Source organism: Osmerus eperlanus, chromosome 4 (assembly GCF_963692335.1).
Source record: "Osmerus eperlanus chromosome 4, fOsmEpe2.1, whole genome shotgun sequence".
In the NCBI taxonomy this organism is placed as follows: domain Eukaryota; kingdom Metazoa; phylum Chordata; class Actinopteri; order Osmeriformes; family Osmeridae; genus Osmerus; species Osmerus eperlanus.
This window is the reverse complement of record NC_085021.1, coordinates 8,395,969-8,420,584: the sequence shown is the minus strand read 5'-3', so window position 1 is coordinate 8,420,584 and position 24,616 is coordinate 8,395,969. Positions and strand designations below refer to the sequence as shown.

Genomic DNA, 24,616 nt, shown 5'->3' with positions numbered 1-24,616 from the left:
GGTTTAGCGTCTCCTGAGGGTCTGTCCTTCTCTCACCTCTCTCCCTCCTTTGTCTCTTGCAGCTTTAACCAGCTGGACCTCCCAGCCTACGAGAGCTATGAGAAGCTGAGACACATGCTGCTGATGGCCATTCAGGAATGCTCCGAGGGATTCGGACTGGCTTAGACACTGAGACTCTTAAACCAATGCCGCGCACACACACACACACACATACACGATTTAGATTTGCCTACTCTTGACAGATTCAAACTGAGGACACACGCACTCTTACACTATTATAGACGCAAATGGCCTAGGTTTACTGGTTTCTAATCCCATGTAAAAGAAAGTCAGACCAGCAAGCCAGACGGACTGATTGACATTGCCTACTACACACAGAGCCTCATGTTGACACACACAACTGTACCTGGTATATTTGTGCGTCTCCCCTCTTCCTTCCCTATTAAAATGACAACCCTGAGTGGAGGCAGAGGATAAACACATGGACTAATATAAAAGACATTTTCTCCATTTAGTTTGATTTCTCTGTACAAAAGGTTTGGGAGTTTATTATGTTTAATCTTTTTTGTTCTTCTCTGGCTGTGTAAAAAGGAGAAGGTTGTTTGTGTGTGAACAGGATGGTTATAAAACCTTTGGGGAAAAAATGTTGGTTTCTCGTTGCAAATTTGTGACCTCATAAGCCTTGAAAGATGGGTGTTTTTAGGGGGAGGGGGCAGGGTTAAATAACTTGAGAAGTTTTGAAGAAATTCAGGAAAATGCACTTTTCAAAGTTTTGTGGCATTTTTAAGGAAGGATGGTACAAAAAAACGAACAAGTGAAGGAGAAGAAATTAACCACAAAATCTAGAGTATTTTTGGCTATTAAATCGCTGACCCAGCCTTGAGCCTTTGAATCAGAGTGAAATAACTACATGAATAAATGCATAAAATTGAGTCTATTGTCTCTTTTAAGATTGTTTTAACTTATTTATTTTAGTGACACCATTCATCAAAACCTATTGAGCTAAACATGTGCGCTTGCACTTATTTAAAGTTAATTGAGACATGGAGACAATTAGGCCTACTCGGTGTGTATTGACCAAACTGTCTACATACAGTAGATCATCATTTGAACAGGGTTCCCATGGGCCTTGGCATAAAAAAATTGAAATCTAGAAAAGGATAGTCCTTAAGTTTGGTTCACAGAAAATGAACCTTGAATGTGCTTGAATCCACAGTGGAGACATTCTTCATTAAATTCTATCAGATAGAGGTTCATGGTATGTTTAGTTTTACAAGCTTAAAATCATGAATCATCTCAAAGTATTATGTTATAGCTTTCCCAATTGTATAACTTGATATTAATCAACTTTACTTACCCAGAAGTGCATATTTAAAAAAATTGTGGCTGGAAGATTATGGCATCAAATTGTGAATTTGTAAAGCTGTCAGTGATGTGCACAACATAGCCCAATGTCATGACTGTAAATATTCTCTTAAACTACAGTCGGGGAAAGTCAGCGTTTAGGAACCTCAGGACCTGCCACTTTCCTACACATGAGAAGTATTACAGAGACCAATGTATGTTCAAGCATCATATTTTGAAATCCAGATCGTATCATATTCCAAGATGCACAAAAGTTCCAATTTGTCACGAGTGTTATGTAATATCCAGCCACGAAAGTGGCCAACAATGGTATGAAACCTACAGACATAAGTCTATTCTTTCTAATTGGGATATATGACAATCATCACATTTTTGCTACCTAAATGTCCACGTTTGGAAGAACGATTAAGAAACGAGAGTGACGTAGAAGAAGAAATGGCAGGGGTATCTGGTGTGGATTTTTAAGGAGAGGAACGGTACAGTTACATGTAGGCTATCTTGATTACAGTGGTGCCTGGAATGGCTTCAGTTTCATGTCAGTCAGAGTAACACCAGGATCTCGACTACGTACGGGGGAGGGACAACATTTCAGGTATCACAGGAATGAATGACCTGTTGCTTTAGGTGGTCTTTGGAGGAAAACAGATGTAAAGTGTCCAAGATTGGACCTGAGACAGAGGAGTATACAGTATATGCTCAGTGTACAGGAGCAACTCAGAAGCATGTATGCATTGATGCAACACACTGTACACATGCAAGTACTTGGGTGAGTATTAACTGGTTTATTTCCAAGAAGAGGCAAACCATTCCAGGTGAGGTCAGTCACTTTTTCTTCATCCTTAGGGTCATGCTCTATTATGATCTGAGGGTGGAAGTGTTTACTTCAGCAGTTATTGTGAATCACTACAAGCAAACCAAATGATTTTGAGAACATTTTTATTGTTTTCATCCTACCAGATCAACAAAAGAATTTACAATCGCTATTGCAAGACTACTGCTGTGTTCGTCTTGGTAGCGATTGCGTTGGTTGAATTCGATTTAACGTTCCGTTGTACGGTTTAGGCTGAAATTAATTATTTTCATGAACAGATTGACAAAGTTTAAGCTGTGGCAATGAAGTTCAGGTTAGTAGTCAGATAGTTTCACCTATTGAAAGACTTTTGATTTAAGTAAGGGTAGTGCCAAACATGTTTTGTCGCCGTTTGACTTCCTAAACAGCTGTGTAGATGTTTTTGTAGTGTCTCGCGTAGGCTACTGTACAGCGTTGCAGTGAGCAACACTGGTTTGAAACCACAGGTAATGATAATTTCACCAACAAATCGTTTACTTGTAATGTAATGTCATAATAAATCCTACAACGAAAATGTATTTGTGAGGAATGTTTATTTTAATGATTGAAAACAGATGCATCATAGACCACTGTAGTATGTGTTGCCCGGGTAACAGAGGCTAATGTCATGCTAATGCCTCAGTGAAATAGTAGACTACCGTTCCTGAAAGTAGATGTGGGCCTACTTCCTTAATAATATCAGCTAATATTGTACATTACATTTTACAATTGTGTTTCACATCACAAAGTAAAATAAGTAAATAGTTATCACCCTGGCCTCTTTGCTTGTGGCGTTTCTGCAGCTGCCTTGCAGTAAAGCTATAGTTAGCCTAGCTATCCCCCAAGTTAACAGATGCGAAACGAATGTTCTGCTACAGGTAGTCACGCGTGTTTTCGTGACGTTAGTAACGTCAGTGACTGTGGCTAGCAAATTAGCCACGTTAGCTTCACTTTTCGCCACAAAAACGTAACTTGAGCCTAAACCATGCAACGGAACGTAAATCCCAATAGAAGCAACTCAATCGCTACCAAGACGAAACGTTTGACACCTAGGTTGTCTATGTAGGCCAAATATTGACTGAGTTTTAGGGGGGCAAGAAGAATAATAATAACTAGAAAAGGCTGTTCCTGCGAAACAGCAGTGAGAATGCTGAAAACCTGAATGGGGATAGCTGACCATGCTAAAAAAGCTGAAAATAGTGAAAATTTAGTAGAAAGTTATAAGCTGAAGCTTCAAAGCAACCGAAAGGTATTTTTGAAAGGGGCTGGAGCAGCATTCCAACAATGATTTGAAAGGATTTACCATTACTTTTAAAGGGAGAATAATTTGCACAAAAACCTTAATATTTTAAAAAGTATAAAAGTGAGAAATGAGAAAATACCCGCAAGCTGAAATGAATTTCAAAAATGTGTGAGTCACACAAAAGAGGCAGTGTGGAAGCTGAACTGCATCATCTGCATCATCTTAACAAAGCTAAGAGCTAAAATAGCCTACAATGCGGGAGAAGCTGAAAGCTGAACTGTTAAACAGAAGAAGTAGGCTAGCTAGTCGGAACAAGAATATTATCGTTTTAACAGCTGAAATTATAGTTGGGATAGTAATAGCAGTAGCAGATGTAGCCTACCATTGAGTGCGTTTACTCGGCTTTCTTAGTAGGATTCAATGTGTTGATGGAATGAAACATACAGCAGTAGAGCCGATACAGGAAGACACGGCGACACTTTGTTGCAGAAGGATGATGGTGCAAGTTTTGTCCGTGGAGCATACAACGATTAATAAAAAAGAATCATGTAGACGCGTTTATTGAGTAATCGCATAACTAATTACACATGTAAACGGAGTAATCGTATTATTGGCATAAACCGACAATTGCTAGTAATCGTGTTTCTCATGGTCAAGTAAACGTACCAATCACCTGTGTGAGAGACTGAGTGGTGCGTGTCTGTCGTTACGGTGATGGTGCAGCTATGATTGCTAACGCGCTGAGGGCAGAGAATAAGAGAAATGTAGCTAGAATCCACACCTCAAACAAGATAACCTAGACGCAAAACTGTACGTCCAATCCAAAATATAAGGATATTTTCCGAGACCCAAGACTCTGCCGAACCCAGAGATATTCTTTATATGTCTGTGCAGTCAGAAATACGACTCTACCTGCAGTTTCAAAAACGTGTTCCTTTTGCTTTCCTGGTGCTTGTTTGTTTGGTTGCCACGGTGATGGCGCAGCTGTGATAGCTAACGAGCTAGGCAGAGAGAAAAACGAACATTTACCTAGCATCCACACCTCAAACAAGTTGACCTAGACGCAAAACTATACGTCCAATCCAAAATATAAGGATATTTTCCGAGACCCAAGACTCTGCCGAAACCAGAGATGTCCTTTATATGTCTGTGCGGTCAGAAATACGACTCTATCGGCAGTTTCAAAATCTTGTTCCTTCTTGCTTTCTCTGACTGATTTTACTCACCTCTCCATTGAAGTTAGTGAGAGAATTTGAAAGGCTGCTCTCGCTTCAAGGCTCATAGCTGAAAATCTGTAAATGTGAGCTCTTTAGTAGTTACATTGGCTGAAAGAGGACAATTTTTCCTACATTTTAAGGTATAACTTGTTTCTGTAAGTTAAACTATATGAACGTTAGAGGAATTTGTTTGACAAATTAGTTGAATATCAGAAAAAGAGCAGCAAACAGAGTGGCACACTCTGCTTGCTGCTCATTCATAAAAATCAAGAAGGAGCAAACATTTTAATGTATTTCAAACTGTCATAATTCAAAATTGGCTGAACATTTGAAAAAGCTGAATCATTTGGGAATAGCTGAATGTCTTGTGAACATTTTAAAGGTTGAATGGTGTCTCTAGCTGAAAGTAAGCTGAAGTAGTTACGTTTGAAAGAGGAGGAAGCTTTTTAATGATTTGAAAGGATTTACCATTACTTTTAATGGGAGAATAATTTGCACAAAAACCTTAATGTCTTAAAAAGTATAAAAGTGAGAAATACCAAAAGTCATAGCCATCATCTCCTGAAGGAGCTGAACGTTTTGATACAAAAGTTGTAGGAATCGGTTAAAGTATGCAGAACGAGTTAAAGGCCAAAAATCGGCGGAAGAACTGAGAAGTTGAAAAGCAATAGTGAGAATGCTTAACAGCATTCTCACAATAATATATGTGAGAGAACAAAGGTTGTGCTCTCGCCGAAGGCTTGAGCACACCCAATTACCCAATTTCTTTGTGTAAATGATGGGTATATGTGAGTGCACACAAGTCATCCATACACCGTCACCTACACTAGAGAGCCAAAAGGTGGCCCTCTAAGATTACCTTAAAGATCGAGGATGTCATATATGCATAATATACAGCTTTCAGACAATAGAGGTTTATGTATGACTGTGCCATGGAAGGTATTACTCAGGGTTCTAGTGGTTTGAATAACTTGAATTGTTTTGTAATTAAAAACTCCAATTATCAAATGTCATTATGAGCAAATTCATATTTTTGGGTTTGGCTTTATATATTTTATTGTATTTATGGTACAGTATATTTTATTCTGTAAATATAACACATCATATTATTACCAAGAAAATGTGTTAAAAACCCGCCTTCTAAAACTATCCTAATCTTGCTTTGTGTTCACACACAGTTGAAACTGAAGCTGTAGTTTTTAATACATCCTTTCCCTCCCATACCATATTGTTATAGATATTCAGATTCAAAGGGAAACACACTGTTAGGCATTTTTTTCATTGAGTCCATCCAATTCCTTGCACTCAGTTAAAAAGCTTTTCAAATAAAAGGACATTTGAAAAGTAAACAAACTCAAACCACTGAGCCAGAACAGTTTTCTTCAAATTATTTTCTTGTAAGATTGAAAAAAACGGTATTAGTCTCGTAGTATCATAGAACACGTTTAAGATAAAAATGTTGTACGACCATCTCTGTATTTGTGTATTGTTAGGGTGTTAGTATTGTTTGCTGCTGCACAGGTTCTTCATGACAACATGGAGTCAGTGGGGGTTCGAGTAGGGGAATGAACTGTCTTTGCCAGTCAACTTGAAACTGCAGAAGACATGTTTGCTATCATATCTTTATCTGCAGTCCTTCACAACCAATACTCAAGCCCACACAACCAATTTGAGTTGTATTAACACTTTCCCAAGATCTTTGCCACCCCTTTCCTCAGGAACCCCCCCCCCCCCCCCCCCCCAAAGTAACACACCACTGGTGTTGTTCTCCTCATGGGGTCATGTTCTCACGAGGTCTCCATGTCTCCGTTTGAGGCCTGGGAAAGACGGCGCTCCCCTTCGCACGCGGCGCTGCTGTCCACGTTCTCCTTGCTCTCGTCATCGGACCTCTGTCTGAGGCGCAGGCCGGGGTCTCTCTGTGAGGGGATCTGGAAACTGGAGAAGGAGCCCCCACCTGAAGGCCTCTTCTCTTTGAGTCGGCACGGATGGGAAAGAACAACACAGGAAGTGAGATTGTACCAAGCTGATTTTCTGTTGCCAAACTTCTATATTATTAATACTGAAAACTGCAGCACATTAGAACTTGATATTACATTACAGGAAGTGAGTCTATTGACATGGCGTGAAAACTATTCCCTGAACCCACAGAGAAAGAGACACTTCTGTACAACAACTCTAGCCACACTGTAGATGAATGCTAACCATAACCACCTCTAGGTGAAATATCATCCAGGAGCATATGCACCCATATATAGTGGGTGTAACTATAGATAGTGGGTGTGGCCATATAGTTCAAAATCATCAAAATGCTAGAAGGTGTGTTCGATACCTCCTGGTCCAATGGGACGCATCAGCCTGTTCATTTGAACATTCCAATGCTTGACATTGGTGCTGGCTTGCCGAAGCTTCCTTTGGGCAGCCTGTGTAGAGACAACACAAGCTCCTGATCAGCAATCATTAGTCATTAAGTTATATTCGTTGCATGCTACTCTATCACTACTAACAACACAATAAAACGAGGACAAATACTTTGAGTTTGAGCATGTAAAAGTGTTTTATTGAATTACGCTAAAAGCTTGGGTCGCTTTATACTAATAACATTCACATTATCACTGTACAGTCACTTGTAGCAAAAAGAAAACATGCAAAAATGAATTAAGATGTATTTCAATTCATGTGTGTTCCCCATGTCAGTATCTACTATGAGTTAGGTAAGGTAAAGGTGTGTGTGGATGCTCACCACCACATCCTGGTCCACCCGGTGCCGGTTGGCGCGGACCTCCTCCAGCTGTCTTTGGGCCTCGTCCAGATCCCGGGACTTGGTCTCCATCTCCTGCCTGAGCTCCTGCTTCTCCCTCTGGGTCTTCAGGATGTAGTCCTCCTGCTCCTCCTGGAGGGCCATCAGGGCCTTCATCTTATCCTCCTCCTCTGCCAGTAAACTGCAGGAGGAGTGCACACACAGTAAGGAACTGGTTTTATATTCATGCTCGTGCAAAGCGTGACTGTGGCATCTCCACCATATGAAGCTTAGCCTGAGCTAGTTAGTGAGCGAGGTGCCCGCCCAACCAGCTTAAAGGAGTCATTCACTGCAAAACCGAGTGTACCTTGTTATACAGTTCGGTAGGTAAAATACTGTGAACCTCAAAGTCCATTTACATTTAGTCATTTAGCAGACGCTCTTATCCAGAGCGACTTACAGTAAGTACAGGGACATTCCCCCAAGGCAAGTAGGGTGAAGTGCCTTGCCCAAGGACACAACGTCAGTTGGCATGACCGGGAATCGAACTGGCAACCTTCGGATTACTAGCCTGATTCCCTCACCTCTCCCCATTGACCCCCCATTGACACCTCTTTCCTAAAATTGTGAGATTTCCGAAAATCTCACAATTTGAAACTGCTGCTGTAAAACGGTCGGTTTCACAAAATCCATCCAGGCTCCACCTTTTTTGGCTCTGGTCTGTACCTTTGTCACGCCCAAAAATTTGCTGCACGCTGCTCTGTGAACGTCCACGGAATTACAAAGAAAAACATTTTTCAAGGATATTGAAAATGGACTATGGTCGTCAATGCAGGCTGACACTTTTCAGAGTCTTCCCAAGGAACCAAACACCCAATGGGCTGTGATGTTTGTCTATAAGAAGATCCTTGTGCAGTTCGACCTTCAATTACACATTTGCAGATTTGCTCGAACCACAGAGGACAGTTTTGTAAACCTGGGACAATGTAAAGCAGGATTTGCTATGAAGCTGTTGCTGAAAAGAGGTGCTGTTCAGACCTTATGTTATGTTCATCACAACCACAACCTTTAGTACGATTTTGTCACTAACAGTTATTAGCAATGCTAAGTATCCTGCCTGTATCTAGCATAGGTAGAATGTGTAATGATTTTGTTTATTGGCAATGGGGCTAACGTTATTTAATGTTCCTGACTGTGTTTCATTCGAATAAATCCTGAGTTGTCATGTAAATCTACAATTCACGATGCATGTTTGTCCAGAGCTTTGACAGGTTATTTTTTATTCTATTTTCAGTAAGATAGCTAGCCTAGAGCTAACTGAAGCTGAGTTGAATCACGATAGTTTGGTTGCTAAGCTGTAACGTTACTTGCTTCGACAACAGACGTGGAAACAACTAACGTTATCATTTCAAATGATATCTAGTCAATCTGTTAAAAACAGTGTTGTTTACTGTAGACACAATAGATTTATTTGTACGTTTCTATTTCAAGTTTCCACCTTCGATGTTTCAGTGGCTGTGTTGCGTCTTTGCTCCGCAGCTTCACTCGTTGTAAACCAACCAATCAGCGTGCAGCTCATCGATATATTCATGAGCATACCATAAAAGAGAGAAAACCTCTCGTTTTATTCCAGGGCTATTTAACAGGGTGCATTAGGGCGCATAGAACAGCACCCGGGCCATTTTCAGCCCAACCAATGTTACATACCCTATTTGGAGACCTTAAGGAACAGTGTGAAATACCCTATAAAATCCTTCAAATGCTAAGTGTGAAATACCCTATAAAATCCTTAGGAACAGTGTGAAATACCCTATAAAATCTGTAAATGACACCTTTAATGCTTAGCATTTGAAGTTCTCATTTAGTGCACGCTTGACACCTTTCGTAAAAGGACAGTGGCTGTGCAGTGCATGAGCATGTTGACACACATTTGGAGTGTTACAGTCCCATACAACTTCCTCTGTGAAAAAAACTAAACTTCCTCAGGAACCTAGTGTAGTATGAACTCCTTTAACTGCAAGCGACCAACTTCTGTTACACACACCCTCGGCTGAAATTTATAAAACTTAATCACATCTAAACTCACAAGTGCAAGTAGTACATTTTATCTGTACGTGACCTAGATGAACATGATAATACTGAGAGGTAGCTGAGTGTTGTGTAATCATCCGTGCAATGTGGGTGTGTATATTGCACATGTGCTCGAGTGTGTGTGTGTGTGTGTGCTCGTGTGTGTGTGTGTGTGTGTGTGTGTGTGTGTGTGTGTGTGTGAAAGAGCCTCAGTGAAGCCGCCTACCCAGCCTGAGCGTAGCGGTGGGCCTCCTCGTCGAGACGGGCCTTGATCTCCTGCTGCAACGCCTCCTCCAGACGTTTCTGCAACTCCTCCAGCTCCTGAATCCTTTTCCTCTGCCTCTCCGCCTCCTCCTCCTTCAGAGCCATCTCCACCTGCATGCTGGCCCGCGCCTAAGGGACCACACCCGCCAAACATCAGAGGTCCCGCTCCGGTTCCACATACACGCACAGTAGATGCACATATGTGCCCTGCTCCAGCTTAAACCAGGCGCCAAGCACGCTCTTCTTCTGCACTCAGCCCACCAGTCTCAACCTCAGACCCACTCTCTGCTGCTGTTGTGCTTTCTGTACCCCCTACAACTTCCCTCAACCTTTCAGCTTCTTCCTCCTCCTTTGCAGCTTCTTTCCGTCCTCTCTCCATCCCCTTTGTGTCACGCTGCTGCTATCTGTCCCTTACCTCTCCACTCCACTCCCACCCCACCCTCCACCCCCCTCCACCTCCACACCCCCACCCCCTCCACTCCCCCCACCCCCCTCCACCTCCCCCCAACACCTCCACCCACCCCAACACCTCCACCCCCCAGCACCCCCCTTCACCTCCTCAGCCTCGCGGAGCTGCACCTCCAGGGCCTGCTGCAGCTGCTGGTGCTGCTGGCGTCTCCTCTGCTCGTCCTGCTCCAGCAGGGCCTGCGCCTGCCGCTGGGCCTCCTTCAGCAGCTCCAGCTCGGCCAGCTTGTGCTCGCGCTCCTCCTGCAGGGCGCGCAGACGCTCACCCTCCTCCTCCTTGGCCAGCAGACGCTTCTCCCGCTGCTCCCTCTGCTCCCGACGCTTCATCTTCAGGTCCTTGTGGAGCGAAGACTTGCCCTCCACTTGGAGCCGGATGGCCGTCTGAATGGCTGTTGGGGGGACGTGTGGGGAGGGGTCATTCAGCTGGATTTGCCACAAAATTGACAATGCACTTTTGTAACCATCACGGCACGAAACGCCCCTGCTTGGAGGAGCCAGACAACCTTCACCTGCGTGCGAATACCGCACCGGTCGGCGTGTTGCGGTCTGTGGGATTGCTGCGACTGAAAGCTCTTTAATGTTGCCGCTAAGTGAGCTCATTGATGTGGATGTGACAGCTTGCTGACTTTGATCAAACCCGAATCAGAGACACACACACCTGCCGTCCACTCCTGCCTCTGCTTGGTGTCGGAGGCGCTCATCTCGTAGCTCTTGGAGAGGGTTTTCAAACAAAACATACACCTCTTCCCATCTCGGTCTGGCAGCACCTGACAAACAGCACAGAAATGAACTCAATATGCACCAACATAGTCAATAAGAATGACTATGCTTGTGGACACGTTATATTTAAACCCCAGCTTGCCCTACTTGTCCTGCGTGTACCTCCACGCAGCAGTTTGCGTCCAGGGCTATGTTGCCCTGACAGTCCTTGCGATCCTCCCCGGTGTAGTAGGCCAGGTGACTGGGCCACAGGGTGAACCAACGCTCCTTCCAGTTCCTCCTTAGTTGGCCCTTCTTCCACAGGTAGCCCTGGGGGTTGACACAATCAACACACACAATCACTAAGACAGGGTCAGGGTTCTTAGACACAAGACGCGGCCCTCTTGAGACCTGACCTGGTCGAATAGAAATGGAATAGTTCAAAATAAACACTGACTTTGATACGGAACAGTAAAAAGGGATGTTATGTAGAATTATTGTTTGTTTTAAGGGACTATACCTCTTTGAGGACATCGCCAACTATTTCCCGGTAGACCTCTTCAATAGCCATGCTGGTTATTTCCTTGTCTACAGCTCTGGTTATCTTCCCAGAATTCATCATCTCCAGAAAAACCCAAACAGTGAAGCCACTCTGCTGCACTGACTCCTGGGTGATGAAGTCTTCCAGCTCCACACAGTTGAGATCAATGCTCATGGCCATGCATGTCTTCTTCAGTAGGTATTCCACCTTAGCAGAGTAGAGAACGTTAAGAAGGCTACATATTAAGGAATAACAGTGACGAGTGCAAAGGATGAAGATGATTGATATGTTTACATTTACATTTAGTCATTTAGCAGACGCTCTTATCCAGAGCGACTTACAGTAGGTACAGGGACATTCCCCCGAGGCAAGTAGGGTGAAGTGCCTTGCCCAAGGTCACAACGTCATTTTGCACAGCCAGGAATCGAACCAGCAACCTTTTGATTACTAGCCCGATTCCCTAACCACTCAGCCAGCTGACTCCCATATGTTGATGGTAAGGATGTTTTGTCTTTGCTTGGTACAACGTGTCTCATTCGATCAAATATACAAATAAACCTATTATCATGACCACTTGAGGTTGTTGTCATAACTTGTTACATCTTTCCATCTGGACCTGCTCTGAGAGTTGTGGCTGGTCTTTGTAGGTCTATAGCTCTACCAAGTGCAAGATTGAAAAAGAGACTACAGGAAACACGTGGCAGGAAATAAACCCACACGGCCACAGGTCTCTGAAAGTTTGCCCTCGACACTTTCCTTATTCAAGTTTAAAGGGTACAGAAAATGTGAACCGTGGAACATTTTACGTGTAAAATGATCAATCTGAATTTTTTTCAAATTTGTGTAAACCGGAGTATCTGTAGAACGTTTGGGAAACCAACTCCTCCTTGGAGGGAGATACTGTTGTTGACAGTCATGTAGCATTTAAAGCAACGTTTTAACCCTTGTGATGCCTTCAGGTCACATGACCCAAAGGTTCATAACGAACCATTGTTGTGTTTACCCAATTTTACCCAATATAAAAACAAATAAAAATAATTTTCTTTTAACCTTTGCAATGTGGGGGGTCTGAGACAGCCCAACGGTTAAAAGAAAATGCTTCACTTTGTTTTTGTATGCGGTAAAGTTGTCGCAATACGACGGTGGGTCACAATGACTGATGGGTCAGAATGACCCGAAGATAACACAAGGGTTAAAGGAGGAACTTACTTCATCGGGCACCATAACCAGCGGGTACTTGTCTTCAGACAAGAAGTTGAAGAGACACCAGAGACGGAATGCATCTTTCTCTGGCAGCACACTGCTGCTGCTCCTGTCTGGACGGTAGTTCTTCTTTGCAGTGAGAGTCCAGCAAAGCTCGTCAACATTCTCCTTCTTAAAACAACCCTCTTCTACCTGAAAGGCAGAATATAGATAGATAGAAACAAAAATTGTATCTGAGCTAAACTTATATGACCCCATAAAAATATACAGTGTTTCCCCTACCATTATATTAGGGGCCCCACCCCCCCAACAGCACCCCCCCCCCCCCCCCTGGAAGGTCAAGTTAATAAAAAATACAAAATCTTCATTTTTATTATTATTATTATTATTATTATTATATATATAGCGCCAGATCGCAAAATAAGTCGTTTAAGGTTACCTTTCCTATAAAACAGGTCTATAGCTTGCTCTTTTATTAAACAAACTAAAGTTATGTTATTTATCTTATTTACACAACGGTATGCCATTTCTGTCTCTACATGGTTGGGCGACCCCCACCCCACCCACCCGCCCGCTGCTGCCCCCCCCCCCCCCCTAAGCTGTAAACCTAGGGGAAACACTGATATAATCCCATCTAAAATAACTCTTTATTTGTGTGTGTGTGTGTGTGTGCATGAGCATCACCTTGTCCAGGATATATTTGTTAAGGTAAGGCATGTAGCCCTGGCTGGAGACTGGACCATCATCATCATCCCTGAAGTGTTCCTCCAGAGCCACAGGATCATGAGGGATACACAGGACGGTACACAGGTTATGGGACAGGACCTGGAGACACACAACATATGAGATGCAGCAAAACAACAGAACTGCAAGTGAAGAATACTGCATCGTTATTAACTAGTGTACTGACACTGATACTGCAAAATCTGTATGTCTAACTGAGTGTGATAATCTTATTTTTAGATTTCAAATCTAGTTGGACTTTTTCCTAGTAAATTAAGTGACATATTCTTACTGTACTGGAAGCCAAATGTACGTGTTTCAAGCATAAGCAAGCTCATAACTAATATTTTTGCTAAATAAATTGCTAGGGCATTTTTGGAGTGTTATTTCAGCCAAACCTACACCATACAATCAAATAAGGAACGATTTTATCTTTGTAGGCAGTGAAACATAAAAGCTCAAATTGTTTATACTTCAGCTTTCTGGTAAAGACAAACATTGGATCATTATGTGAGGTTTATATTTTTTGCAGCCACCGATGATCCAGCCAAAGCAAGAAAGCCCTTTCTGGTTAAAGGTTGCTAGATTAATGATTCATCTTTCAGACTGCCCTCAGCTACACTGTACAGATTGATTAATATCTACAAATAAGAGGATGGGGACGGAAATAGAAAAATGTAAAGTAGACGTGTCGGATATTTGGTGAACAACCCCTGCACCCGGCCCCCTTTCTTCAGAAACATCACCACATCCTGTCGTTCCATTCCTCTTCTCTACTCTATTTTCTGTGTCTTTGTTTAAAAATAAGTGAATGTGGAACATGGTACACTATGTCTGTTTCTACGTGAGTGACAGCACTGTCTCTGGACCACCACGTTCCTCCAGACCCCAGTAGTCTACCTGGGATGAGCCTGGCTACGTGATGCTGCTGGTAGCCAGGCAGGAGCACATGGTGAGAATGAGGGACTGGATAGAGTCGGGTGGGAGTGGGAGAGTGAAATGTCTCCACAACTGGTAGCTACAGTCTAAGATCAGTTTAAGGCCCATTTTTTAAAATAAAGATAATAATACACAATTCCTCAATAGAACACTCACCTTACATGGAGCATGCTGTTAATGTAAAGTCCTTGTTGTAGAACCACATTGTAAGCCCATCTTCCACAGCACTTTTCTTTTGTTGCAATGTAATAATAGTGGCCTTTGAGAACATACATGGCCCCATACAATGGGATTGAATATTTTATTCAACAGCTATGCTCTGGTTCTAGTTCAGTGTCTGAGTACCCATTGCACTGCAAGATGTTACATCACGGGCCCAGTCTGGATGAAACTTTGTGATGAGGGCTCCCATTCATATCTAGACTGAGGGCAAACTGTTGCACTGTTCCTCACACTTCTGGCACACAAAAGTGGACATTGTGCATGCCTTTTCAATATCAACAGTGGTTTATTCTCTGAAGGAAATTACTGCATCACCGAGTATAAAGTACTACAGCAGTCAGTACATCGTGCTACAGAGCATGTGCCTAGCCTTTTATCAAACAGGAAATAAAAGATGAGATCATAAATATAAAATCTACAAGATATATGTTTGTGAGTTATTTCACACGAGCTATGGTAGCTCTAACCCATCCAGACCAGTTTCTTTAGAAAATAAATGTGTAATTTTATATTTCTGGACTAAATAATTTAACTCCACATGATGCTTTAGGTCGGAAATGATAAATGATAAAGCCGACACCCCAAAAGCACTGGCCAATCGATATAGTTTACCTGAAAACGGTTCTCGACTCACCTTGAGCTGAGACTTTGACACTTTACCGCTCTTCTCTAAATCCAGGGCTGTAAAACCATACCAAATAGACTTCAGTAACTCTGAGCGCAGGTCCATTTCTGCAGCAGCATAACTTTCTGTTTTCCTCTGTGTCTCCTTCCTCTCTTCTCATACGTGGCCCCGCTGTCACAACCACACAACACCTAGCGGTAAAGACATGACTGCTCCACCAGCCAGTCTTAACACCACCTGCTGGTAAGAAATAGAGGTGAATTCAAGCGTGTTTGGGTGTGAGCATTTTCATCAGATCTAAAAACAGTTTTCTATCGATAATTTATTCAACTTTATCTTAAATTAATGTAGTTTATTTTTTAATAAAAAAATATATATATTTTATTTATCATCTTTGCTTCAACTGTGCAGTTTGGACAATGCAATCATTATTTATTTTTTACCTGTTGTAAAACTGTATGTAAAAAATAAACTTGATTTTTTTTAAATGTACTATCCTATTTAACCGAGGGGGTAAATTCCATAGATATATATGTATAAAAAGTCTTTATATATATCTATGATAAATTCCCCAAAACATGAGTCACGTGGTAATGCTTTATAGCGTCGTTTCCATGGAGTTGTTTACGTATGCCTGTCGCCAATTGGCTTAAGTAATACTTCCTGTAATACCGAGCCACTATTGGCCAAATCAGCTTCTGCTGTCAACCAATAGAAAGGCGCGCTTTTTACAAACTTCGGTGTTTTCAGGAAGTTTTCAGGGTTTCATCTGTCCTGTGCAGCAGCCAACAAACAATTAAGGGATTTTCATCTATGTATTTAACGCAAGACAAATACCGATTACGTTACGATTCATTCAAATAAAGGTTTGCAGAGGCACGCAACTTTTGCATGTTTGTTGCTTTGTCATGCTTAGTTTGCTAGTTTTACATCTATATTTTATTTCCATATCATGTGCTAGCTAACTAGCTAGCTCGTCAGTGGTAAGTTCCAGTAATTGTATTTTCTAGCAAGCTCCCTAACTTAGATGATTTGTAGCTACCTAGTCACCGTAACAGCAAATTTACACTGGTTCTACCCCTACCCATCTATGTGTAGCATAGAGTGATAGCCAATCCTCAACTTGCAAACTCAGCTTTCTAAATGGCTATAGTTATGTGCATCATGTGTGCTGTCCACTATTAACACCGTGTGTTTAATTGATATTTCTTATGTCTCCTCATTTACATAACCTCCGTCGACTTTTAGTGCACTACAATGGATTCCTACCCAGTACTTCGCCAGCAAAGTCGAAACAAAATTCAGAATGATCATTCAAGGTATGTAGGACTCACAGAATTGATAGATTGTATTATTACACTGTCTGTTGAGTTGCCATCTTATTTATCAACTGCAACTGCCTTCTGAATAAAGTGCATTGTGCCTGGCAGCTGGGATGTGGCTAGAAGATACAGACCATTCTTGCACTCAGACCACCAAAATACTGTTGGCTCTATTCACTTCTGATCCTTGATCTTTTCCTTTACTCTCTATATGCACTTTGTGCATCATTTTGGACTAACGTGTCTACTAAATTAATAACGTGTAATGTAAGTCATTGTTTTTACAAGAGCTCTAAAATCCAAAGCGTCCTCATGTGGTTTTTACAGAATGCAGAACGAGTTTAACAAAATGACTGGAGACCCAACGTCTTCTAAATACCTATCGGTGCCTCACCCTACCAAACGAGGTATTGAGAACAAGGACCCAGCTGGTGCTGAAAAAGCACCTGGAAGACCTGGTATAAGCAGACTGCCTGTGCTTGCCAAGTCCCTGAAACTCCAAGCACCCACTGACTTCACTCAATCCCACAGGAGATGGGAGGAAAATCCCCTTTCAGTAAGTGCATCTGTGTTCTTCATCTGTGAACTTCCCTTACTGACTGTACAAATTAATGTACTATTGTACAACAATAACCAGCTTTAACAATACCTTAACTAGTGGATTTCTAATGTGTTTTTGTCCTCTGCCTTGCGTAGGGTAAAGCTAAGACGAAGAAGCAATGTACCAAGCCTGTCCCATTCAACTTCTCCCATCCTAAGGCTCACAGAATGGTAGAAAATCAAAGGCCGGCAATTCATCCTATCTCAAGAGCAGGTCTTCAACCCACCCTGCCTGTAAACTCTAGCACCACAGCTCATACAGATCCACCAGGGATTGTTTCAGCAACTCAAAGACTTCAATCCAAGTCAAGAGTTGAGCGTTCTCCACATGTAACTCCTGGCCAGCATTTGGCTGCACAAAAAACAAGACCATCCGTGTTGTCACAGTCCAATAAGGGGTTATGCAATGGAAAAAAGGGGCCTTTGAAACACCAGACAACCAGTGCTCATATCTCTGAGTCTCAACCTCAAACATTTTCCACAAACTGTACAGTAACTGGAGCAGGACACCCCGGGCATTGCCAGGCTCCAAGTACTTTTGACCCCACGTCAGTGGGTTTGCCTACTGCTTTATCTGGTCAAAGCAAAGTTCTGAATTGTGCCACTGCCTCCGCTCAGCCAGCCTTTACCTCAGAGTCCTGCTTGAAACATTTGAACATGCTCAGCCTCAAAGAACTCCCCAAGACCCTGCATGATAACCAGTCTCTGCAGTCAGCTACCAGTGTCCAGGTGTTGAGTGGGACAGCAGGTGAGTGAACCGAAGGATTCTCTGGGCAGGCGTATCATTCTCTATCGTTCCTGATATCTCAATGATTCTTTTCGATTGATCTATTGCTGCTGATGTTGACTGTGTTCTTCCAGGGAGTGGAGAGATGTTCTGTCCTGACCCTAGAGCCAAAAACGGGATCCTCCAGAATGAACGAGTGTCTGAAGGGGGAGCCCAAGGTACTCCCCAGCCTCCGGGCTCCTCTCAAGCCTGGAACTTCTTGGTGAGGCAGCTAAAATGATTGTTTTACAGTGCCCTGAAATTGGTTTAGGTGGAAATAGATATTTGTTTTCAAATGTGTTTTTGTTTGAACGCCGACCTAGTTTCTGGTTACAGTGACCATATCATTCCGTAATAATCTATCATTCCGTAACTACATGGAACACCTGCACTTTAGTTTACTAAGAAATTGAGAGATAAATTGATGACACATTTTTGAAGGTATACTGTACAATGCAACATGTTTTCAATACCAAGCTGGTGGTATCAGTTTAAGTTAGTTTTTATTTTCCTTCCTTCCAGCCACAGAGAGTGTCCGTGATGAAGAGTCGACAGAAGAACAAGCCCTCCGCAGGTTAGTCCTGGCCTGCAACTTTGTCTGCAGACACTCTTTTTTTCTGTATACAAAATAATGTGTGGATATACTGTATAGTTAAGCAGTTAAATCTACAACACTGTCAAATGCGCTCGAAGGGAAGGGGTCCGAATACTTTCTCAAGCTACTGTATTTGTCTATAAGTGTTGTTTTGACTGGCAGCATGGGCCTCTTGTTTTCCCATAGGTCCGTCCAGAGCAGTGCAGTTCTCCCCGGACCCCGCCGCCTTGAGCAGTATTCTGCAGAACGAGGGGGTGAAGGCTGGAGGAACCCTGGGGGCCACACCCTGCAGGTCTGTCTGCCCCTCAGGCAGGACCACCTCCATCTACACAGTAAGTTACCCTTATCTCTCCAGCTACTGGCCCACCCACATCTGTCCTGCCACCCACTTCTGCTAGACAGTCATAGTATCTATATGTTAAACCGTCATTGTGTCTATATCTTAGATAGTCATAGTATCTAGATCCATTCGGTAGACTTGGACTTGCTTACGGACAATTTTCGGACACAAATGTGTTGCACACCTTTGGCGTGTTTTGCACTATCTAGCAGGCCAAAAACCCCTGCATGTTAACCACTTTCTTATTGAAGTGATATATTGTAAGTTGCAGTTTTTATAAGATCCTGTTACTTAGTATATTTTCGATTATGTATATTTCGTGCTGTGCCTTACAATGCAGCTTTAACCCTTCCCCCCCAGGGGATCAGTGAAGTACACCTCTCTACTGTACTTTGTCCATTTATGCTAGTACCTGTGTTTCCAGGCTCAGAGAGTACCTGTCACAAAGAGCCGTGCCGAGGCAGCAGCAGGTCCTATGGGTAAGCAGCACTACCCTACCCCTTCAACCATCCCCTCTGCCTCAACAAATGGAACCTTTTTATGAAAGATGTCTTTGTTTATGTCAAATGTGCAAACAGTGAAGGGGACCGAATACTTTTTCAAGCTACTGTATTTGTCTATAAGTGTTGTTTTGACTGGCAGCATGGGCCTCTTGTTCTCCCATAGGTCCGTCCAGAGCAGTGCAGTTCTCCCCGGACCCCGCCGCCTTGAGCAGTATTCTGCAGAACGAGGGGGTGAAGGCTGGAGGAACCCTGGGGGCCACACCCTGCAGGTCTGTCTGCCCCTCAGGCAGGACCACCTCCATCTACACAGTAAGTTACCCTTATCTCTCCAGCTACTGGCCCACCCACATCTGTCCTGCCACCCACTTCTGCTAGACAGTCATAGCACCTTCAGTCTTTAATTAAATGCAGCCTCTGAATAAACACAACATTTTATGTATATAATTTCATAATTCAATTTTATTTTTGCTACAAATAGATACGGTAAAAATGTACAAAACTGTCGCTACATATAAATTTGTGCATCAATATCAGTGTCCTCGTCGGTTTTCTTGTCTGTATATCAGTCACAGTATCTAGAGCCTGGACAGTCGTAGTATCTATATCCTAGACATGCTAGTACCTGTGTTTCCAGGCTCAGAGAGTACCTGTCACAAAGAGCCGTGCCGAGGCAGCAGCAGGTCCTATGGGTAAGCAGCACTACCCTACCCCTTCAACCATCCCCTCTGCCTCAAATGGAACCTTTCATATGAAAGATGTCTTTGTTGGTCCATGTTTCTGTGTGCTCAGTGATGGCTCTCGACCAGACCCCAGCAAGGAAATGGAGCCCTCAGCGTGTTCCTGACACCAGGCATCATTCTCTGTCTATGGTCAGTACAGTATGTAACGCAGGTACCACCGCCCCTACCCCCCCCCCCCCCCCCCCCCCCCCCGAGTGGCTTCATATGACATGAGACGTTGTGTTTCAGAGGAAGCTTATGTCTGCGCACCGGACCCCCCGCGCCGGCCCTCCCAGCCTCAGGGGCCTCCAGGGCCACACAAAGGACAAGGAGGTAAGGAGACGGGCGGGAGGAGGAGAGGGTGACAACAGTGTCCTCTTCTACTCTCCATGTCTGGGTAAACTTAACATTAAAGCCACAGTTGCTCATGAACATTGAAAATGTAGTGGTGGGGAGGGGGGGGGGGTTCTGGGATGAATCGCATTAAGTAGTAACTTCTTCCTGGTACAAGTTTTTTTTTAATAGTTTTTCACCGTTTGATCAATGATGTCGTCTGCAGGAGGTTGTTCAGAGGCTGTTTAAAGAGACCGACCAAGAGCAGGCGGAGGAAGAAATCAGGGACCAGGACACAGGAGCAGACCAACCTCCACAGCAGACCTGTACTGTAAGACTTGTAGTCATGTCCATTTCACACTGTGTGGTGTATATATCTACAGTTAGGTCCATAAATATTTGGACATTGACACAATTTTCATCATTTTGGCTCTGTATACCACCACAATGGATTTGAAATGAAACAATCAAGATGTGCTTTAAGTGCAGACTTTCAGCTTTAATTTCAGGGTATTTACATCCAAATCAGGTGAACGGTGTAGGAATTACAACACATTTTATATGTGCCCCCCCCTTTTTAAGGGACCAAAAATAATTGGACAAACTAACATAATCATAAATCTAATTGGCACTTTTAATACTTGGTTGCAAATCCTTTGCAGTCAATGACAGCCTGAAGTCTGGAACCCATAGACATCACCAGACGCTGGGTTTCGTCCCTGGTGATGCTCTGCCAGGCCTCTACTGCAACTGTCTTCAGTTCCTGCTTGTTCTTGGGGCATTTTCCCTTCAGTTTTGTCTTTAGCAAGTGAAATGCATGCTCAATTGGATTTAGGTCAGGTGATTGACTTGGCCATTGCAGAACATTCCACTTCTTTGCCTTAAAAAACTCTTTGGTTGCTTTCGCAGTATGCTTGGGGTCATTGTCCATCTGCACTGTGAAGCGCCGTCCTATGAGTTCTGAAGCATTTGGCTGAATCTGAGCAGATAATATTGCCCGAAACACTTCAGAATTCATCCTACTGCTTTTGTCAGCAGTCACATCATCAATAAATACAAGGGAACCAGTTCCATTGGCAGCCATACATGCCCACGCCATAACACTACCTCCACCATGCTTCACTGATGAGGTGGTATGATTTGGATCATGAGCAGTTCCTTCCCTTCTCCATACTCTTCTATTCCCATCATTCTGGTACAAGTTGATCTTGGTCTCATCTGTCCATAGGATGTTGTTCCAGAACTGTACAGGCTCTTTTAGATGTTTTTTGGCAAACTCTAATCTGGTCTTCCTGTTTTTGAGACTCACCAATGGTTTACATCTTGTGGTGAACCCTCTGTATTTACTCTGGTGAAGTCTTCTCTTAATTGTTGACTTTGACACAGATACGCCTACCTCCTGGAGAGTGTTCTTGATCTGGCCAACTGTTGTGAAGGGGTTTTTCTTCATCAGGGAAATAATTCTTCTGTCATCCACCACAGTTGTTTTCCGTGGTCTTCCGGGTCTTTTGGTGTTGCTGAGCTCACCAGTGCGTTCTTTCTTTTTAAGAATGTACCAAACAGTTGATTTGGCCACACCTAATGTTTTTGCTATCTCTCTGATAGGTTTGTTTTGATTTTTCAGCCTAACGATGGCTTGCTTCACTGATGGTGACAGCTCTTTGGACTTCATATTGAGAGTTGACAGCAACAGATTCCAAACACAAATATCATACTTGAAATTAACTCTAGACCTTTTATCTGCTCCTTGTCAATGAAATAACAAACTCCCATGAGGGAATAACATACACCTGGCCATGGAACATCTGAGCAGCCAATTGTCCAATTACTTTTGGTCCCTTAAAAAGGGGGGGGCCACATATAAAATGTGTTGTAATTCCTACACCGTTCACCTGATTTGGATGTAAATACCCTGAAATTAAAGCTGAAAGTCTGCACTTAAAGCACATCTTGATTGTTTCATTTCAAATCCATTGTGGTGGTATACAGAGCCAAAATGATGAAAATTGTGTCAATGTCCAAATATTTATGGACCTAACTGTATATATCCATCCTTTCTTAAGCAAATTATATCCAAGATGTTCCAGGATGGTAAATGTTTGGCCTCTTCTCTCACAGACTGAATCCTCCCAATCGCAGCCCTTGGCTGGGCAGAGCCGGAGCCTTGAAGACGGAGAGGCAGAGAGGAGTGGAGACGTGGGACAGCCTTTATTCCAGGCCCCGCACAGAGAATCGGTTATTTTCTTCTCGACTGGCAAGCTGCTGCTGCGTTCGGCACCAGAGCAGGGCACCAGCGCAGCGGCGAGTCAGCAGCTTCCCTCTGTCTGTCCAGACAGCCCTCCAGGGCCAGACACACCCAGCGCTTCTCTCCCCGCTGGGCAAAGCAACCAACGTAGAGGTAGAGCAGAAAACCTAAACTGTAACGGTCTGTATGCAAACATAAAAAGTAAAAATGTTTTTTTTTTAAACACGTTTTATTGAAAGTTACTTTTGGTATTTGATGTATCCAGTTTTGATCGTTAACAAGCCCTGGCTGTAGTTGTGACACCATTCTGTCCACTGTGTAATTGAAGGTGTCGTGCAGAAGGCCGGCGCTCTGAGCTCCACCGCGGCCCTCCTCCGCCGCCGCCTGCCGCCGTTCGAGGAGATGCAGCTAGATGGGGAGGTGGCCACCTACGCCCACGCCCCTCCCTCATCCTCCTGCTCCCTGCAGAGACGCTGTGGAGACCCTGTAGCCTCTTACCTACACTGGCAAGATTACACTGTGAGTTTGAGGATTGACAGCAGAGTTGTCATGTTTACTATTACTATCTGTATCTTAGACAGACACTATGTCAAATCCCTTGAACGTGGTTTAGAGCCAAGTGACGGCTAATAATTGTATTAATCGGGGTATTGATGTCTTGTTCCTGTCCTTCAGAGTTTTGTGCCAGTCATCGATGATCCCTCTGGCCCCGCCTACTCCAGTCCCTCTCCACTGTGGGAGAGATGATGAAGAAGGAGGGGTTTTTTTCTCCACTTACGGGCATTTGTCTCTTGGTCTGATAAGAGAGATTTGTTACTGATTTTGTAATTGTTTGTGACGTTTTGTTAAACACTGTAATAGACAACCTTTTGAGAGCTCTCCACACACAATCCTGTCAGTTTTAGAATGCTGAGGCATATGTATTTTCCAAACTGTATCATTGCTCATAATAGGTTAGTAAAATATGACTTGAATCGAATAATGTATCCAGGTGATTTTGTTCACTTTTTCATGAAATATGCAACAAACATTGCTTATCCAGCATGCAAACCTATGTATGATATTTATAGTGTTGACTTGAATCAAAAACAGGGGGATTAATGGGTGTAGGAAAAGTCAACATTGATACCAATAATGAGTTGACAAGTCAATAGTCAATGTAGTAATTTAAGTACAGACTGCATGTCGGTGACATATTGATTTGATCAATGTTACAAAAGGACATGGGATTCTAATACAAGTGTGATTAGTTCTTTTTGTTATTGAAACCTGAGTCAGTATCGTCATATTTGTCAGTGTTGTGTTATAGTGTGTGTAGGAACATCCCATGTCAAGCTCTAAATGCACTAGTCTTACTGAAGCTTAAAATGAATTGTTCTTGATGTACAGTGTTCATAATAAATTGATATAACTTACGTTCACGATGTGTTCGATTTAACTGCCTGTCGGATGTATAAGAAAATGACAGTTGGAGCGATACATTTTGTTAGGTGTATTGTTAAACTTTGAAACATGTCTTTTTGGACATGTCATGCATGTAAATCCTGTTGATATAAAGTGGATTGTTGTGGATGCCTTCACAGTACGTGAGCCATCCTCCACTGGACATGTTACCACTTGATCTACAAAATCAATTTATAATGGAACTGTTTGTATACAAGAAACCCTGCAGAGATGCTAAATAACAGAATGAATCAAATAGGCCTACCACCATAGTTCTATTCTAATTCATATTTGTAATATAATATGAATGGTATATGAACTTTCAACACACTTCATAAAGGTTCATGTAATACAAAACGCTTCAACGATTTATAACCTCTGGCTGCTGAGCGCCTCTACGCTGTTCTGGGTCTCAAGAGCAACTGCAGAGATATCTACAAGCTCCATGTGTCCACTGCCCTCTGGTGGACAGAATCCAACTTCAAAATACCTTAAGATTTCACTATTGTGGGATCTCTGCTTTTGCAAGTCCTATATGGCCAAGCACAATAAAAAAAACATTGATCTCACACCATCAAGATACCAAATCATTTTCATTTTGCCAGTCC

The 24,616-nt window shown here is 42.9% G+C and overlaps 3 protein-coding genes across 20 annotated transcripts in view; 2 read left to right on the top strand and 1 right to left on the bottom strand.

Moving 5' to 3' along the window:
* Nucleotides 1-932, top strand: part of huwe1 (HECT, UBA and WWE domain containing E3 ubiquitin protein ligase 1) — a 38,025-nt gene extending 37,093 nt beyond the window's left edge. For all 15 annotated transcript variants that reach the window (XM_062458590.1, XM_062458577.1, XM_062458585.1 and 12 more), the window contains one exon: nucleotides 63-932. In XM_062458590.1, coding sequence (XP_062314574.1) covers nucleotides 63-165 — 103 coding nt within the window. In that variant the 3' untranslated portion in view covers nucleotides 166-932. The remainder of the gene's footprint in view (nucleotides 1-62) is intronic.
* Nucleotides 933-6,384: 5,452 nt separating this feature from the next.
* On the bottom strand, nucleotides 6,385-15,336 carry def6a (DEF6 guanine nucleotide exchange factor a). Of its 3 annotated transcripts, none has more exons than XM_062458572.1 (11): nucleotides 15,152-15,336; nucleotides 13,318-13,458; nucleotides 12,640-12,825; nucleotides 11,410-11,637; nucleotides 11,058-11,219; nucleotides 10,849-10,957; nucleotides 10,281-10,579; nucleotides 9,688-9,854; nucleotides 7,395-7,593; nucleotides 6,984-7,074; nucleotides 6,385-6,623 (listed from the first exon to the last, which is right to left on the bottom strand). In XM_062458572.1, exons 1-11 carry the CDS (start codon nucleotides 15,245-15,247, stop codon nucleotides 6,442-6,444), a joined length of 1,860 nt encoding a protein of 619 aa, XP_062314556.1. In that variant the 5' UTR covers nucleotides 15,248-15,336; the 3' UTR covers nucleotides 6,385-6,441. The 3 variants fall into 3 exon arrangements, with proteins under 3 accessions (XP_062314556.1, XP_062314557.1, XP_062314558.1); XM_062458573.1 differs by having other exon boundaries at nucleotides 11,073-11,219; nucleotides 15,152-15,333; XM_062458574.1 differs by lacking the exon at nucleotides 15,152-15,336 and adding an exon at nucleotides 14,452-14,809.
* A 536-nt stretch (nucleotides 15,337-15,872) lies between these two features.
* On the top strand, nucleotides 15,873-24,155 carry troap (trophinin associated protein). 2 transcript variants are annotated; one of them, XM_062458568.1, is made up of 16 exons: nucleotides 15,873-16,008; nucleotides 16,391-16,461; nucleotides 16,792-17,020; nucleotides 17,161-17,812; nucleotides 17,926-18,049; nucleotides 18,352-18,404; nucleotides 18,612-18,757; nucleotides 19,190-19,244; nucleotides 19,432-19,577; nucleotides 19,903-19,957; nucleotides 20,058-20,137; nucleotides 20,237-20,320; nucleotides 20,547-20,651; nucleotides 22,439-22,745; nucleotides 22,894-23,084; nucleotides 23,241-24,155. In XM_062458568.1, exons 2-16 carry the CDS (start codon nucleotides 16,400-16,402, stop codon nucleotides 23,310-23,312), a joined length of 2,361 nt encoding a protein of 786 aa, XP_062314552.1. In that variant the 5' UTR covers nucleotides 15,873-16,008; nucleotides 16,391-16,399; the 3' UTR covers nucleotides 23,313-24,155. The 2 variants fall into 2 exon arrangements, with proteins under 2 accessions (XP_062314552.1, XP_062314553.1); XM_062458569.1 differs by having other exon boundaries at nucleotides 17,926-18,053; nucleotides 18,353-18,404; nucleotides 22,439-22,718; nucleotides 23,241-24,151.
* Nucleotides 24,156-24,616: the final 461 nt, after the last annotated feature.

Bases quoted from the DNA above. Each gene is read 5' to 3' on its own strand.
- troap (XM_062458568.1), top strand. From the start codon at position 16,400: ATGGATTCCTACCCAGTACTTCGCCAGCAAAGTCGAAACAAAATTCAG. The intron at 17,021-17,160 runs GTAAGTGCATCT...TGCCTTGCGTAG, and splicing joins GGGAGGAAAATCCCCTTTCA to GGTAAAGCTAAGACGAAGAA. The intron at 18,758-19,189 runs GTAAGTTACCCT...CTGTGTTTCCAG, and splicing joins GGACCACCTCCATCTACACA to GCTCAGAGAGTACCTGTCAC.
- def6a (XM_062458572.1), bottom strand. From the start codon at position 15,247: ATGGACCTGCGCTCAGAGTTACTGAAGTCTATTTGGTATGGTTTTACA. The intron at 10,580-10,848 runs GTGTGTGTGTCT...TCCCCCCAACAG, and splicing joins GAGGCAGGAGTGGACGGCAG to CCATTCAGACGGCCATCCGG. The intron at 6,624-6,983 runs GTATCGAACACA...GCCGACTCAAAG, and splicing joins GCGTCCCATTGGACCAGGAG to AGAAGAGGCCTTCAGGTGGG.